General features: G+C 37.9%; 1 protein-coding gene across 5 annotated transcripts in view; it reads right to left on the bottom strand.

Moving 5' to 3' along the window:
* The window catches only part of LOC123938270, a 64,695-nt gene that overhangs the window by 23,945 nt on the left and 23,459 nt on the right, over positions 1-17,291 (bottom strand). For all 5 annotated transcript variants that reach the window (XR_006817700.1, XR_006817702.1, XR_006817701.1 and 2 more), the window contains one exon: positions 10,981-11,047. Coding sequence is in view for 2 of the 5 variants with exons in the window: in XM_045999515.1 (XP_045855471.1) it covers positions 10,981-11,047 (67 nt within the window). In the remaining 3 variants the exon portion in view is untranslated. The remainder of the gene's footprint in view (positions 1-10,980; positions 11,048-17,291) is intronic.

The following is a 17,291-nucleotide window of genomic DNA, read 5'->3' as shown; positions in this document are numbered from 1 at the left end:
ACCTGAGCCGAAGGCAGCGGCTTAACCCACTGAGCCACCCAGGTGCCCCTAAAGTTTATATCTTTAATTTTCATAAAGGAGAAAAATCCCAATAGAGGCTGAACTTTCTTAAGATTTCTTTAAGCGGCAAAGTGCCTTAAAAGCCTTAGTCATCACAGCTTTTCTTCTTTGTAAGTTAAATACCATTCACAATTCAGAATTGTGATAAATGGATCCATTGTACAGGTGAATCAAAATGCTAACATAATTGATAATCTGCAGTAAAACATCTCATTTAGTAAGATAAGATGTTTTCTCTATTTTTTCCCCCGTAATTCTGTCTAGGAACAGAAGTTGATGCCAACTGGAAAAATCCAATAATGGGAGACCAGGCAAGTCAAACTTCTTTCATGCTCTGACTTACATGGAAATAGAGGGTGATCACATCTGTCATACATTTTCTAGACCCTAGGTCTATATAGTGGGGCAGTCCAGTAGTTTGGGCCCACCTGTTTTTTGAAACTTCTTATTTTCTGTGGGCAGGATAGGCACCCTGCTGTAACCTCAGAATCAAATGGAAATAAGACCACCGCGAGAAAGCCAGTGGAAGGCACTGAGCTGGCCAGACTTCTGGCTCAAACTGTTCAATGCCCTGGCATTTCATCTGGTTTCCATCTGAAGCTGCAGAGGACTGGGGCATGCCTGTCTGGACCTATGGATGCGTGTTTGCGGGCCACCACATCAGCCGGTTCTGATTTATGCCTGCCTTTTTCCAGGCTCCCTAGAAGTGAACTTTGGTGAACTTCATACAAGTTCAATGTAACTAAACCTGAAATTCCAGAAGTCTTGTCTGGGAGTCGATTTCAAAATGAGGACGTGTCTTTCCAAGGTACATGTTTCCAACTATTGTTGATTATTTGGCCCCGGAATCTATCATGTTTAATGTTGTACATTCTCAAATAACTAGATAACGTAAGAGAATGGGAACTTAGGGAACAAGCATCATTGGAGTGGGTTGGTCGTAGAACACCTAAATTTCAAAGTCTGCTTCATAAAAGAGATTCCAAATAAATGAGGATTCTCTGGTGGTCCCTGGCAATAAGCATCTGTTAGCTGCTTTTGACACTCCTCTTTTCTCTGTCTCTCCTCACCTTCCCCAACGAAACTGAAATGAGATGTCAGCCAAACAACAACTTTTCTCTTGCTTGTTGATGCTCTCTGAGCTCCCAACTTTATGCCTTTGTTTTTCTATCCTTCCCCTAGAATATCTTTTTCTTTTTGCCATTTGTTAACAACCTCACTAATCATAAGGCTCCATTTAGAGCCTATTCATTCACCGAGCTTTTCCTGGCCCTGTCAACCAGAAACAATTCCTCCTCTATCTGAACTTCCATAACCCTATTGGGTGACATCTTCACCATCATGTTATACATGTTATCATCCATGTTCCACCGTAGGATACTTGAGGGCAGAACTAATTCATCTTTCTAGCACTCATTTGTTAAAAAGATGATAGAGGCACTCAAATAATATTTCTTGAGAGGAATGGTGAATGAATGTAAACTGACAGGAGGACTTGAACATAACCTCTAAGTACTATTACAGAAGGTCGCAGTGAAAGGAAGAAGTTAAGGGGGAAAGAAACTTCCAGGGCTTTTACTAGTCTTGTGTACTGTCTACTTAATGGCAGTCTCCCCACCATTGTGAGCCCCAGAAAGGCAAGCATCTCATTGTCTTCATCCACTACGACATTCCCAGTATCCTAATGTGGTAACTTGCACATAAAACAGAAAAAATGCTTGGTGGATGAATCATTTAAAAAGCAAGGACTCTGTACACAATGTAATTCTTTGGGCTAAAAAGGGAAATTTTAGAGAAATCAGAAGGAGAAGATAAGATAAATAAAACAAACAAAAAGAACCTAAATAATTTTAAGGCAAATCATTAAAAATTATCTCTCACTTCCTACTTGTGTGACTTTGTCTGAGGCTCCTTGTGCTTTGAGTTCTCCTATATAATGTCAAGTTGATGAGACAGCCACAAGTGATAATCTGTGTAAACTTAACCACTGTCTCATTAGCCCAGAACAGATTATAAAAACTGATACTGGCTCTTGAGGGTATCGAGTAGCTCCTAAGCTTGATAAGATCCAAGTCTTTGGAGGAGAGATTAGCCATCAGACCTAGTGGAGATTTTTAATCACATTAAAACAGGATAACATGTTATCTGAGAGAAAATTAATCCTCACTTCTAGACTATGTTATTTATGCAACTTGACACGTGAGAATTCTTTTAAATAGTTATCTGGCCCATTTCATTTCATAGGCTTTATTGCTTGATATCTAAATATATTTATGAGTATTCAAATGGTTTTGATTAAAAGATCTAACAATTTTATGATTATTTCTTTTTCCATAAAACAAATAATACAGTAAAATACTTAAAGCATATTAATTTCGTATTTCCAACTAGAATTCTGGGTTTAAAACACCAGGCACTCTCAGAGCTGACAACATGAACAAATTTATGTAGTTCTGCACTTACAATTTAAAATTAACTTCAAGGGATCTGCAGAAAATTGCATAGCAGTCTATGCTTATTCATAAAAGGATGAGGAAAGGTTGATGCACATTTGAAGGAACTTTGTAAAACAAGTATTTGCTTGTTTAAAAATTCCTCACATTTCCAGACAGTTCTTGTGATTTTTGAAGGCATCATATCCTATTTCAATATACACAAAAACTTTACTTATTTATAGAGGTAGCTATTCACACCATTTTCTACAAATGACTTTAAATGACTTTATGATTTCATTAGAAGGGGAAGGGGAAGTTTGCCTTTATTTCACAAACTTTATATACCTGGCTGATGAAAATAAAAAGTATACATAAAATTATAAGGAAAGAGTTCAAGATATTGCAATACTTCAAATACCTTCAAAAATGTAACAAATATCATATATATTACACAGCCAGGAAACATTTCTCAACTACTAGTATTAAATGAGGCAAGCACAGTCAGAAGCTATTTCAATCCAGTTACATACCAATTATCATTATTACATTATTACCAAATTAGATCCAGTGAATTACCAGTTATTCTTACTTACTTATTATAAAGAAAACTAGTCCCAAAAGATTCTTTATAACCTGTTTTTTTTTTACTGTTTATAACTGCAGTTATAATAGCAATCAACTTCCTATAAGTGTATTAATATCACCCAGTTAAGCTAGAGATTTACAACATCAAGCATTAAAAGGTAAGAGTATAAACAAACTCATTTAGTTCTGCCACTTATTTTATTTTAAAATGTTCCATAATTCTGATATTATGTGTATGATGTGCATTCTAGCAAACTACTCATAGGATGAACTCTAATCTCCAAATGCAAACTATAATGACTTGTGTAATTGCATTTCTGAGTTGGGCTAGTGTAATAAAATGGCTTCAGAATTTTGATTAGGAAAGCAGTCACTCAATATTTTAGGTAATTTTTAATTTTCCATTTGAAAACACAAAGTGACTATCTCAATAATGAGTTCAAGTTTAATCATCGTTTACAAACCCATAAAGTGGGGAATAGTCATTCCCACCTTCTCCCCCACTCTTTATTACGTAAGAGAAATTTGAGATTCAGAGAATCTGAGTTCCTTAAGATTGTACAGTTGGTAAGAAGACCCAGAGAGCCAGATAGAAGGGAAAAGAATTTGCCTGCAAAAATTAATGGAACATTCGCATTCGGTCAACCAGAACCACTAGCTTTCCATTTCCATATTTTTTCCTCCAAAATCCTGACTTGCTTTCCTATGGGTTATCCTAATCTGTTTCTACTTTACTCATATGGTAGCATGTCTTCTATATGGTATAACCTTAGTCCAGTCAGATTTCTATTTTCTATTAATCTTGGATTTAAGTATTGGTATTCTGACAAAGAAAGTTGTTGTTGTTGTTTTTAAAGACTGTTAGTCAAAGGTGCTGTGAATTTTCCTTCCTTTCAAAGTATCCTGTGCCTGAGAGAAATCCAAAAAGCAAAAACAAAATTCAGCCAATTCAAAATCATATATTAGGAAGAAAATTGCTTTGTGTACTGTCATTTAACAAATAGTCACTTGATTCCAATCATGCATCTGACAATGATCAAAGAAGTCACTACCTAATATAGAACACCTAGAGTAAGCCAATAGATGACTAAACTGTACATAGTGTGTGCTTAATAAGAAGCGAGAAGATCTGCTTACCTTCTGGGAAGAGTAGGTAACACTAAGGGAGTTAGGGGAGGGTAACAGAGAAGAAAATTGAAATAGCCATTGAAAGATAAAAAGGAATCAGCAAAAAAAAAAAAAAAGGAAGAAAGAAAGAAAGAAAAACGGCAAAGAAAAGCAATCCAGGCAGAGAAGAGAGTTGCTCAACCTGATGTGGCACTTTTAAGGATTCGTCCCCTTCTGGCAGAACGGGATGTGTCCCAAAGTATAGAATTTTCCATTGCATGCTCAGTTTTCCTAAACTTTTTTCTTCTTGAAACACTAGTTTTTAACCAGCTTTGTATGACCCATCTCCTCTCAGTTGGCTTAATAAGGAAGCCAATTGGTCTTATACTTTGACACAAGCAATGGTTTTATCTCTTAGCGTATTCTTGGTGGACTTCTAAGTTACACCACCCTAGTTCATCCCAAACTCTAGCACCTTCTAATGAGCCATAGCTCCTTCAGGAGCTATCAAGTCTGCTTTGTCTTCCTGGGCAAAACTGGTGGGAAATCCCAGGGTATTGATCAGGGACAAACAACAGTTGAAAATGGATGAAAAATATGGAGGTTTGGGAAAAGGCAGCAAATACTAGAGGTAGAAAAAATAAAAAATAAGAATAATAATGGTAATAACAAAAATTATAATAAAACTTTGTAAGCATTGAGCAGTAATTATCTGTCAGATACCATGTCTAGTTTTTTTTTCATTATCTAATTTAATCCTCACAAGAATTCTGTGAAATAGATAATGTTACTATCCCTATTTTATAAATGATGTGGCTGAAATTCAGAGAGGTTGAATAATTTCCTAAAATCATACTACCAGTAAAAGGAACATTCTCCCACTCACACTCCAGAACCCCCACTCTTAAGTTATATGTCTCCCAAATATAGGTTGGGTTGGCTTGCAAACCCCCATTTTATGCCTCATTAAAAATCTGAACCTGATCCTAATGAGGTGAGCCATCGAAGGTTTTTAAGCAGGACTGTGTTTGGACTTGAATTTTAGAAAGATCATTCTGGAGGTATAGGATGTAATGGAGAGAATGTAGAGAGTTCAAAGACCATTGCTTGACCCCATCATAAGAAGATGAGGGCCTCAACTTGTGTGGAGGTAGTGGCAAAGAAGGAGATAGGAGTATTTGAGAAGTACCTCACTGTGCATGTGGATGAGGAAGGTGAAATGGGGAGGATTCCAAAGTCTGGCCTGGCTGGCTATTGGCAGCTGCCAACGGTGTCAGCAAAGGAGGGAGGGAGTGACAGACGAGCTGGTCTAAGAGACAGGATACTGGAGTTGTATTACTTCCCACCACAAGACAGAGTTTCCACAGCGATCACACTTGCTTGTGTTCAGATTGTTCTTCCAACTCAGCTTTATAGCTGATTTTTTTTTTTTTTTTTTTAGTATCTGTCTTAGGGGTACCTGGGTGGCTCAGTTGGTCAAGCACCCCACTCTTGATTTCAGCTCAGGTCATGATCTCAGGGTCCTAAGATTTGCCAGCATGGGGCTCCACACTCAGTGGAGAGACTGCTTGAGGATTCTCTCTCTCCTTCTCCCCCTGCCCCTACCCCTCTCCTCTCTCACAAGTAAATAAATAAATCTTTTTTAAAAAAGGAAAGAAAGAAAAAAGAACCTTCCTGTAGACCTGTCAAAGTCTATAAAATACTTGAAGACTAAGAATATGTGGACTGTCTGTTCTGATGAGTTTGTCTTCACATCCCTTTCCTACTCCATTTTCTAGAATATGTGTAGGCATCACAAAGAGAGTCTACTGTTGTCTTCCAAATCAGCATCCAGGCCTTACAGGAAAAGAGCCCACCCAGAAGGTTTTTAATTGCCTCTATATTTAACCAGCCAAATAGCCTTGTTATCTTCTCTCTCTCTTTTTTTTTTCTTTCTTTCTTCCTTTTTTTTTTTTTTTTTTTTTTTTGGTGAATGCCGTGACTCATCAGACCACCAGGTGAAAAGCTCCAGGTCAGCAAGCCAGCAGCCAGGGAGAACACAGAAAGGATAGAGAATGGCTTCTAAAGTCTCCCATTTCAAGAAACTTTTGTAACTTATTCTTGCTGTGCAGAAAGCAGATTTTGAGTGGCTCAATTTATTGAGATAAAACAAGTCTGAAACAGTTGAGATTCAGCCTCATATGAAAATAGGAATTGGTTTTCCATGCTAAGAAAAACAAAACTAGTGACATTTTCTCAGAGCCAAATATTTCATCACATGAACTAAAGCCTCTTAGTTGTAGGTCATGTGTCAACAAGAGGATTGTTTATTTTTTTTTAACTGTGTGGCACAGGACCCAACTGCATCATCTATAATACTTTTCTGGAGTGAACCAGACAAACAGGACCCTCTCTCAAACATAAATACTAAGGCTAAGTCAAATGGGCAGCTGCTCTGTGTTTCTGAATGGGCTGTTGTAATTTAAATGTCTCATTCCATTGGGAGCTGGGGGAGGTGACATAAGCCAGAAGAACCTCGGAAGTGAGAGTGTTTGTGGGGGTGGCTGAACTACATGACCCTTAAGGTCTGCCCTCCAATTCTGTCTCTGGTAGTCAGTGAGTGTACTTCAGGAGTGTTAGGCACTCAGGGCAAGCTTCTTGGGAGGTTTTTTTGAAAGGAAAAGAAAGGTTTGTCTGCAAGTAAGTGGATATGATGAAAGGTTTTCTTTACATCATCTTCCACAGAAAGGATTTTTAAGTAGCTAGTTAAATTGTGGATGTCTCTTATGCTCTGTATTATGAGAAAAAAAAAGGAAGTTCATTTGCGTGAACCAAACCTATACTACAATAGAGGATACAACAGGCAGAGATCAAGTTGATTCTAATACTTTGCTTGAATTTAGCTAAGAAGAATATTTAAGTACCCACTACTTTCTGTTGTTTAAAAAAAAAAAAGTAAAGATAATTAAAGGAAACTTGGAAGCCGATGTATAAACTGTCACTTCAGTATTGTGGTTAAATTTTCTCTTGAAGGGTGGATCTTAATTTTTAGTCTAAAATTTTAATCCTTAAATTATACATGGAGACAGTTTTTCTGTGCACTAAATGATATCATTCAGTTAGCATTCAACAGTTCTTAATAAAAAATCATATAATTATCTCAATATATCCAGAAAAAGCATCTGACAAGATGATAAGATTCAAAACCTTTTCATGATAAAAATCCTCAACAAACTAGAAACAGAAGGAAACTACCTCAACATAATAAAAGTCATTTATGAAAAGCTCTTAGCTAACATCATACACAATAGTAAAATGCCAAAAGTTTTTCTTCTCAGATCAGGAACAATACAAGAGTGCTCACTATCACCGCTTCTATTCAACATAATACTGAAAGTCTTACCCAGAGAGATCAGAGGGGAAAAAAAAAGAAGGAACATTAAGATGGAAAGGCAGAAGTCAAATTGTCTGTGTTTGCAGATGATATGATCACCTGATGATACAGAAAACTCCAAAGACTCTACCAAAAAACTATTCAGTAATAAATTTAGTAAAGTTGCAAAACACAAAATCAACACAAAAAATCAACTGTTTTCCCGTACACTAACAGTGAACTATCTGAAAAAGAAATTAAGAAAACAATCACATTTAAAATAGCATCAAAAATAGTAAAATACTTAAGAATAAATTTAACCAAGGAGGTAAAAGATCTGAGCACTGAAAACTATAAAACATGGATGAAAAAACTTGAAGAAGACACAATTAAATGGAAAAATATCCTGTGTTCCTGGGTTGGAAGAATTAATACTGTTAAAATATCCATACTACTACCCAAGGTGATCTATAGATTCAATGTAGTTCTTACCATTTCTAATGGACTTTTCCCAAAAATAGAAAAAAAAATCCTAAAAGTCAGATGGAACCACAAAAAACCCTGAATAGCCAAAGCAATCTTGAACAAGAATAAACCTGAAGATGTCACACTACCTGAATTCAAAATATACTACAAAGCTTTAGTACAATATAATAGTGACATAAAAGCAGACATATATACCAGTGGAATAGAACAGAGATCCCAGAAATAAACCCAAGCATTTATAATCAACTGATCTCTAACAAAGGTGCCCAGGACACACAGTACAGAAAGGAAAGCCTCTTCAATTACATAGTGTTGGGAAAAATTGATATCCCCATGGAGAAGAATGAAATTGGACTCTTATCTCATGACATATACATCAACTCAAAGTTGACTAAAGACTTAAACGTGAGACCTGAAACTATAAAACTAGGGAAAGAAAACAGGGGGAAAAGCTACTTGGCATTAGTCTAGGGAATGATTTTTAAAAGTATAACTCCTAAAGCATGGGCAACAAAAGCAAAAGGAAAAAAAAAAGGACAAATGGGATTGCATCAATTGAAAAAGCTGTCTAGCAAAGGAAACAATCAACATACTAAAGAGTCTGCAGAATGGGAGAAAATATTTTCAAGCCGTCTATCTAATAAGGAGTTAATGTCCAAAATAGAACGGGACTCACGTAGGTTAATTGCAAGAAAATAACCCAATTTAAAACATGGACAAAGAACATGAATAGACATTTCTTAAAAGTAAGCCTACAAATGGCCAACAGGTATATAAAAAGGTAGTCAACATCACTAATCATCAGGGAGATGAAATCAAAACCACAACGAGTTCTCACCTCACACCTGTTAGAATGTCTACCGTCAAAAAGGCAAAAGATAACAAGGCTGGTGATGATGAAGAGAAAAGGGAACCCTGGCATACTGTTGGTGGGAGTATAAATTGGTAGAGCCACTATTGGAAAATGGTATGGAATTCCCTCAACTTAAAAATAGGACTACCGGATGGTCCATCAATCCCACTTTTGGGTATATATCCAAAGGAAATGAAATCAATGTATCAACGAGATATCTGTGCTTCTGTGTTTACTGCAGCATTATTTACAGTAGCCAACATATGGAAACAACCTAAGTGTCCATCAACACATGAATGGATAAGGAGAGTGTGATGTGTTTATGCAGTAAGATATTACTTATCCTTGAAGAAGAAAGAAATCCTTTCATTTGCAGCATGGATGACCCTGGGGACATTATGCAAAGTGAAATAAGCCAAACACAGAAAGACAAATTTCACTTGTATGTGTATCTCACTTGTGCATGGACTCTAAAAAGGTTGAACTATTAGAAGCAGACACTGTAGTGGTAGTTACAAGGGATGAGGGTGGGGGAAATGGGGAAACATTGGCCAAAGGATATAAAGTTTCAGTTATGCAGGATAAATAAGTTCTGGAGATCTAATATAAAGCATGATAACTATGCTTTAAAATATTGTATTGTGCACTTGAAATTAGCTAAGAAAGTATATCTTAATCTTTTTCACACACATATGAAAGGTAATGATGTGAAGTGGTAGGTATGTTAGCTATTTGATTAACTGTGGTAATCCTTTTATAGTGTATATATTTATCAAAACAGGTTGCCCACCTTAAATATAAATAATTTTAATTTGTCAATTATATCTCAGGAAAACTGAAAAAAGAATAATAAAAAGAATGCCTAATGTATTTCCACTTAGAATTTGGCTTGTTGTGTTATACTCCATGGAGTATGATGCTATATAAAACTCCCAAGACAAACACGTAATATTGACTAAATATTCAAGACAGTTTTTACTATGTATTATTGTTACTCTTCTAAGAAAACTTATTGGTATGATCTTTTGATTATGCCAAGAGCATTTTATAGGTGCATATTATATTCATTATATTGAGCAGTAGCGTGTATAATAAATACCTTAGACATTTTCTAGACTTTAAGCCTCTTAAAGTTAAGACTGCTGTCAAAGCTAAGGTTTATTAAAGGATCATGATGGGACACCTGCATGGCTCAGTCCTTTAAGCATCTGCCTTCAACGCAGCTCATGAATGATCTCAGGGTCCTGGGATCAAATCCCATATCAGGCTCCTTGCTCAGCAGGGAGCCTGCTTCTCCCTTGGCCTGCCTCTCCTCCTGCTAGTGCTCTCTCTCTGTCTTTCTTTCTCTGACGAATAAATAAAATCTTTTTTAAAAAAAGGATCATGATGAGATTAATAAGGTATTTAAAGACTCTGTCTGTATAAAAGCATATAAGGTCACTGGGTATAAGGGTCTAATTATCATGGTATAAGGTCATGTTCCATATCATAGACCTTCCCATGAACTCTGAATTTATGTTCCAAGTGATATATAGTACTAATTTCAATTCCAAAGGATCTAGAAGTTACTCATGTTTAATCATGTATGCTATATATTGAACCATTGTCTCACCCTCCATGAGAACTAACTGGTAAATTTCATGAGCCTGAAATTCCCCCAGAGGCTATCTCATGTATATACAAATGTTCTGTGTTACTTGAATCAAGGTGCTCTATTTACAGCTTTTGAAATACCACATAGCTTCATGTGATTTCTGACCATGAATGGAAGTTTGGGAATGGGAATTTTTGTTACATGTGCCCAGTGAATCCAGAACTGCTAGCAGTTCACCCCCGATCAAGCCTTAAGGACTGTTCCCACAATAATGTTTTGAGAGTAAGTTTGGGGATCTTTTCATGCCTTCATCTGGGGCTTTTGCAAACTAGCACTGTTTTTTATTCAGTATGTTCGGAATTGGAACAATTTCTCAAATCCTCTGAGGTTGGCTTTAACCATGAGGAGAGAAGCAAGAAGTGAAAGAAATGAAACCACTGCCTCCACCAATTTCAAAGACAGAAGTGTCTTAACCAGCACAGAGATTCAGAGCCTCAGTCACACCAACCTCCTCTAGGTCCTGCTGGCTCTTCATCAGCCTTAATTCTTGGGTCCTGGTTTTCTTCCTGTTTTTGCTTAAAAAAAAAAAAAAATTATTTATTTATTTGACAGACAGAGATCACGAGTATGTAGAGAGGCAGAGAGAGAGGGGGAAGCAGGCTCCCCACTGAGCAGGGAGCCTGATGTGGGCCTTGCTCCCAGGACACTGAGATCATGACCTGAGCCAAAGGCAGAGGCTTAACTCACTGAGCCACCCAGGCACCCCTGTTTTTGACTTTTAAAAACTATTTTCTTTTGAGTTAGACTGGTCCTTGTTTTTCATTGCTTAAATAGAGCTACTTAAAGAACACAGATTAATGGATTCACATTACCCTGGAAGGAGCTGTATGGAAGCCTGTGCAGGGTTTGTTAGTTTCCACGCCCTATTCTCATATTCATCTGTTCTAATAACTTGGATAGAACAACGTGCCTGTCAAATTGTCCAACTCTACATGGTGAAATTGACATTTATCTTACATTTATTTCTTACTTTGCTTTTTTAAAAAGTTCTGTAGATAGAATGTTGTTTGATTCCAGGAATGAGAGGTGCAGATGATAACTATAAATTTCAGTTCTGTATGAAGGACAGTTGTCTACAAATTGACCTGTCCAAAAATGAAACAGTACGCTTCATGAAGAAGTGAGTTTTATACAGTGAAGATGTTTGTATAGAAGAGAGAAGGAGGGTGAGGAAGTAGATGGACTAAGAGAGGATGCATTTTAGTCCAACTATGTTGTCTAGGGAGAGAGAGCAATCGAGAACACAGGCTGTAGTTTTCTCAAAATCTTAATTTGGCAGGATTCTGGAACTCCTCAATATAAGCTTAAGATAGGACCTTAAACACACGTAGTTGAGCAATTCATCATTTTTTACATTTTGTTTCAAAACGTCAATAAAAATCTGCAATAGTATAGGCTCAAGTCATTATCTCTGGATTTACTGGGGATGTGTGGCTTACTCCTCCTCACACCGAATGGACTGAAAAACTGAAGAGTTAGTGGGGATAGCTGTGGGGTAAGTGCAAGTGGGAGAAAGATGCCTGTGAAGACTGAAGATGCTGCCTGGGTATAGACAGTGGGAGAGGGATGAGGAGAGCAGCTGGCTAGAGAAAATGCTGGGATGGCCAAATGAAGAGAGTAGGATTACTAAACCAGTAGGAGGAAGAACTAGAATGAGGTCTCTGCTCTACTGAATTAGAAGCGGAAGAATCAAACTGAGCACTCAAACTGGTTTGCATTAGTGCTTCCATAGTCAGAAGGAATGCCTTCCTTGTTTTCTCCGAGACAAGCTCAGAGAAATTTGGTGGAATATTTGGAGGAATAGTCACTTGGTCTAATCCGACTGTACCTTAAGAATGGCCACTCCCTGACTCTTAGAAGAAATGTTTGAACGATTTCGTGATATTGGGGTTGGTAGGACAAGGAAGGCACAGGATTCAGACCAGAGTGTGATGTCATTCAATGTGAGTGTCTGTTCTTTAAGAACAGAAAAATACCTCTTAACATTCTTTTTGATTATTCGAATATGATGAAACTGTATGATTATGATAAAGTTAAGAAGCAGTAGTTAAAAAATCTAATTATAGGGGCGCCTGGGTGGCTCAGTGGGCTAAAGCCTCTGCCTTCGGCTCAGGTCATGATCCCAGGATCCTGGGATCGAGCCCTGTGTCAGGCTCTCTGCTCAGCAGGGAGCCTGCTTCCTCCTCTCTCTCTCTCTCTGCCTGCCTCTCTGCCTACTTGTGATCTCTGTCTGTCAAATAAATAAATAAAATCTTTAAAAAAAAAATAAAAATCTGGGGCGCCTGGGTGGCTCAGTGGGTTAAAACCTCTGCCTTCGGCTCAGGTCATGATCCCAGGGTCCTGGGATCGAGCCCCACATTGGGCTCTCTGCTCCGCAGGGAGCCTGCTTCCTCCTCTCTCTCTGCCTGCCTCTCTGCCTAGTTGTGATTTCTCTCTGTCAAATAAATAAAATATTAAAAAAAATAATAATAAAAAAAAATAAAAAATAAAAATCTAATTATAATTCAGCTTAGTGGTTCAGGAAATGTTAGACTTTCTACCAGGCACTGTACTTCTAACAAGTCATTAAAAACATGATCTTTAAAGATCTTACAACCTCATGAACATGCATTCAAGCCAATTGTATAATTTTAATGCTTTTCCCATTTTTTTGTAATCTCTCATCTCTCCTTGGGCCAACATGTTTTCTTTACTGTTCAATTGAGGTGATTTTTTTGTTTCAGGTGGTGTATAGTATGATATGATATATAATATAATATTATATAATATTCTAATTGCTTACCATGTTTCATATTTGACTCACAGGAAAAGCTTGTGAGAAGTCTTGATTTGCCTGACTTAGGTACATTTTCTATCTTCTACCTGGATTGCCGTTGACAGGAATGCCACAGTAATATTGCACGAGGTGAGAGATCCCAGATGCTCTTCATGCTTTATAACATGTAAACATGTCACTTGGAAAATGTTCAGGAAAGTATATTTTGCTCCTTTGTTTCCAGGGAAAATGGCTTATAAATGACTAATAATGCTCTATAAAATGTTAAATATCTAGCACTCTGATCTTGTTTTTGTTGTCGTGTTATTATTGTTTGCTTATTTTTTAATCATTTTTTAAAGAATTAATTCATTTGTTTGACAGAGAGAGCGATCACAAGTAGGCAGAGAGGCAGGCGGAGGTGGGGTGGGGTGGGGAGCAGGCTCCCTGCTGAGCAGAGAGCCTGATGTGGGGCTCGATCCCAGGACCCTGAGATCATGACCTGAGCTGAAGGCAGAGGCTTTAACCCACTGAGCCACCCAGGTGCCCTGTTTGCTTATTTTTAACCATCCTCCAATAAAAGGAACCAGTGCTCTTTGGAGAAACATCTGATTGTAGGCCTAGCGGGGGAAGAATGCAAAATGCCAGAAAGTAAGGAGGGTGTCAAAAAACAAAGCAGAATGACAAAACAAAAGAACCCAAAAAACCCACGTTGATAGGGACATGTGAAGAGACACAGGAGCCAGTGGAAGGTGCTCCCAATGGCCCGGCCAAAGCTGAAATGATTTGAGCAACAAAGTAAATAAATATCTATTGGATAATAACCGAAGTATAAAATAAATACCCGCGAGTCCAGACTGAGTTTAAAAAATGATTAGATTAAGAAATAACTGAAGTATAAAATAAATACCCGCGAGTCCAGACTGAGTTTAAAAATGATTAGATTAAGAAATAATTTGGGGAAAGAGGCAAATCTTTCATGCCTAGAGAATTCAAAATAATATAGGTCCATAGTCTGCCCTTAAGGAGGTGGAATGTAGCTCTTATTCTTTTAATTCAAACTATACACGGTGACCTCTTTTCCAAGAGTAGAGTATGACAAGGGCACAAAAGTGTGGCTTCAGAGTATAAACACCTGACAAACGCTACCTCAACCAAGTGATCAAGGTTACCATCGCAGTCATAAATCATATACACAGTATGTGATGCGAATGGCACTTTACCTCTGTGCTCTTCTCCCCAAAACTCATAACTTCAGTCTAATCTTGGGGGAAAAAAAAAAAAAGAACCAAACAAATCCCAGTTGAGAGCTGTTCTACAAAATGCCAGACCAGTACTCTTCCAAACTGCCAAGGGTATTAAAAACAAGGAAAATTTGAGAAACTGTCACGGCCAAGAGAGCTTTGGGAGACACGAAGACTAAATGTAATATGGTCTCCTGGAACAGAAAAACCAAGAAAATATGAATAAAGCATGGACTTTACTTAATAACCATGTATCTGTATTGGTTCATTGTGATAGAGGCACTATCCTAATCTATGATATTAATACTTGGGGAAATTGGGAATGAGACAAATGGGAGATCCCTGAACTATCTTCATGATTTTTTCTCTAAATCTTAAACTATTCTAGCATAAAACTTTATTAAAGGAAATCTAAATATGTGATCCTGTCAGTTAGTAAAAATTCAGTTTTTCAGTTACTCACCTTTCAAAGTTATGAGCTTGAACAAGCTCAGTGCCCAGCAATGACTGAATATGGAGGGGACAAATGATTATATGATTCAATGCATCAAAGAGCCCACTTTGCTATAGGGCTTTTGAAAAAGGTTTGGTAAAAACCAAAGGTGATAATCTGCTCAGTTTGGAGCCACATCAATTCCTTATGGTCCCTCAGGCACCATTACACGTTCTGCTAAAAAGCAATGGATTAAATCTGCTCTATTACCCTAGGTATTTATTAGTCACATGTAAAAACTGAGCATTTGAAATGAGGCTAGACTAAACTGGGATGTGCCATCAGTACAAAACACTGCATTTTGAAGGCTTGATGTCCACAAAAAGAATGCAAAATATTTCATTAATAATTTTTAGACTGCTTATATGATAATGTGATATTTTAAATATCACAGGTTAAGTGAAATATATATCATTAAAATTTATTTCACTTGTTTCTTTTATTTATTCTGGTATGGCCTATAGAACTTTACAGTTGCATACGTGGCTCGTGTTAGATCTCTGTTGGACAGTGCTGGATTCAATGGCTCCCAGGAGCCCGGAAGAGTTCAGGGGGCTCTCAAAAGCAAACAGGTCCCTTCCACAGTGTGTCAGACTGTTGTGGACTTCCGGGCCCCCACCATGAAGAGCTGGAATTAAACTGCATTAAGACAATGTCTCTGATATGACATTGGCCATTGTGTAAAACCACCTACAGAAACCACAGGTTTTCTTGACTTTGTTCCCTGTGTGTCTTCGAAGATGATACATAAAAAGGAAGGTTGGAGGCCTTGAAGAATTGGTCAATGAAAAAATGCAAAATGCATAACAGAACATGCCACCATATACAGCTCGTCTCTAATACCGCCTTTCTTGTGGGTTTGCCTTTGAGGGGGCATTGTAACGTCTTTCAAATTCCATTTGGAACAACATTTTTAAAAGCACGCAGATATTTTAAGGCAGGATCCATATGACAGCAAAGCAACTGGTGGAAAACAAAGTGTGAACCTATCAGTTGTTTGGACTGTTAGAGGCTATAAAACAACCGATAATGAACAATTAGTAGGAGACATTTTGTCTGCTAAGTTTAAATTTTCTCCTGAAAGATAAGTGGAGGGAAGGTTTCAGTTGGAATGTGGGGGAAATGTGTGTGTGCTTTTTTATTTTGAAGACAATTTTGGCTTTTTTGGAGTTCATTACCTTGGGAAGAAAAAGTAATAATAGTCACATGGGGTGTTTTAGTTTTTAGTTTTACATAAGCAACACAGTACATCTGATCATAAAAGTTTACTACAGTTTGTCACTATAAGCAAGGTAAATGGATTGCCAATAATTACTGTTACCCTCTGCTGAGGGGCTCTTCGAAGGTAGTTCTTCAGAAAGAGATTAAAACCCTGTTTTTTCAGATAAGAGCTTTGGGAACCAGGGTTTATCCCCATTTCAGTGGGTTGAACTGAGTGTGAGATGTGGGGAGGGGACAGTAGAAAAATATGATTTATGTTATAATGTACAATTTGATGATTCATTCAATTCTGTTTCCATTGGCGTGGCAAGAGATTCATCCTAAAAGTGTGGGAAATAACCAGGACTAGCAATCCAGATATATAGACACAAGAAGGAGTCAGATGAGGGAATGGAGAAAGCCCAAGTTGTATGCGGTCCTACACTCATGCAGCGGGTCTTGGACTGGGACTCTGTGACCCTAGGTTCTTTCTACTCTTTTCTTCCCTGCCCCCTTTACACATACCATACTCAGCAGGCACACCTCCCTGGGGTCCTGGAAGACCATAAGACACGTAAGATCAGGTTAAAAACTGACCTGTCAGTTTGTTGGCAAAGCGCAGGTAGATGGGCCTGTGATGTTCTTTAAAGTGGAAGGAAGAGAAACTCCCTCCATCACTATAGTCTCCTGCTGAGACCATTCTTCCTCAGCTTTATGCAAACTGTCTGAATGCTTTTACTTTGCCTCAGAAGTTCCACACGATGAACTCATCTACCTATGCAAAACCCACCAAGGTTCTGGAGCGATCCCTTTAGGCTGGCGGTGGGAGTCAACACAAGTTCTTAGGCACACGGAGAGCATGAAACGGGTCTACTGCATTTCAGTATGTGCAGAACAGACATGCTCACCACTCTGCCCTGGGCAGAAGCCAACTGAGTTTGCCCCCTTTATTCCAGCTCTGAAACCCAAGTCCTGTGTTAAGGGCCAGGGGAGAGGCTCAGTGTTGGATTAGGCCAGCCCTGCTGTGCACGGCTGGAGAAGCACATGAGTAATAATTTAGCACTCGG

Source organism: Meles meles, chromosome 3, assembly GCF_922984935.1.
Source record: "Meles meles chromosome 3, mMelMel3.1 paternal haplotype, whole genome shotgun sequence".
Classification (NCBI taxonomy): domain Eukaryota; kingdom Metazoa; phylum Chordata; class Mammalia; order Carnivora; family Mustelidae; genus Meles; species Meles meles.
The sequence above is the reverse complement of the archived record's forward strand: the minus strand, read 5'-3'. Positions and strand labels throughout refer to the sequence as shown.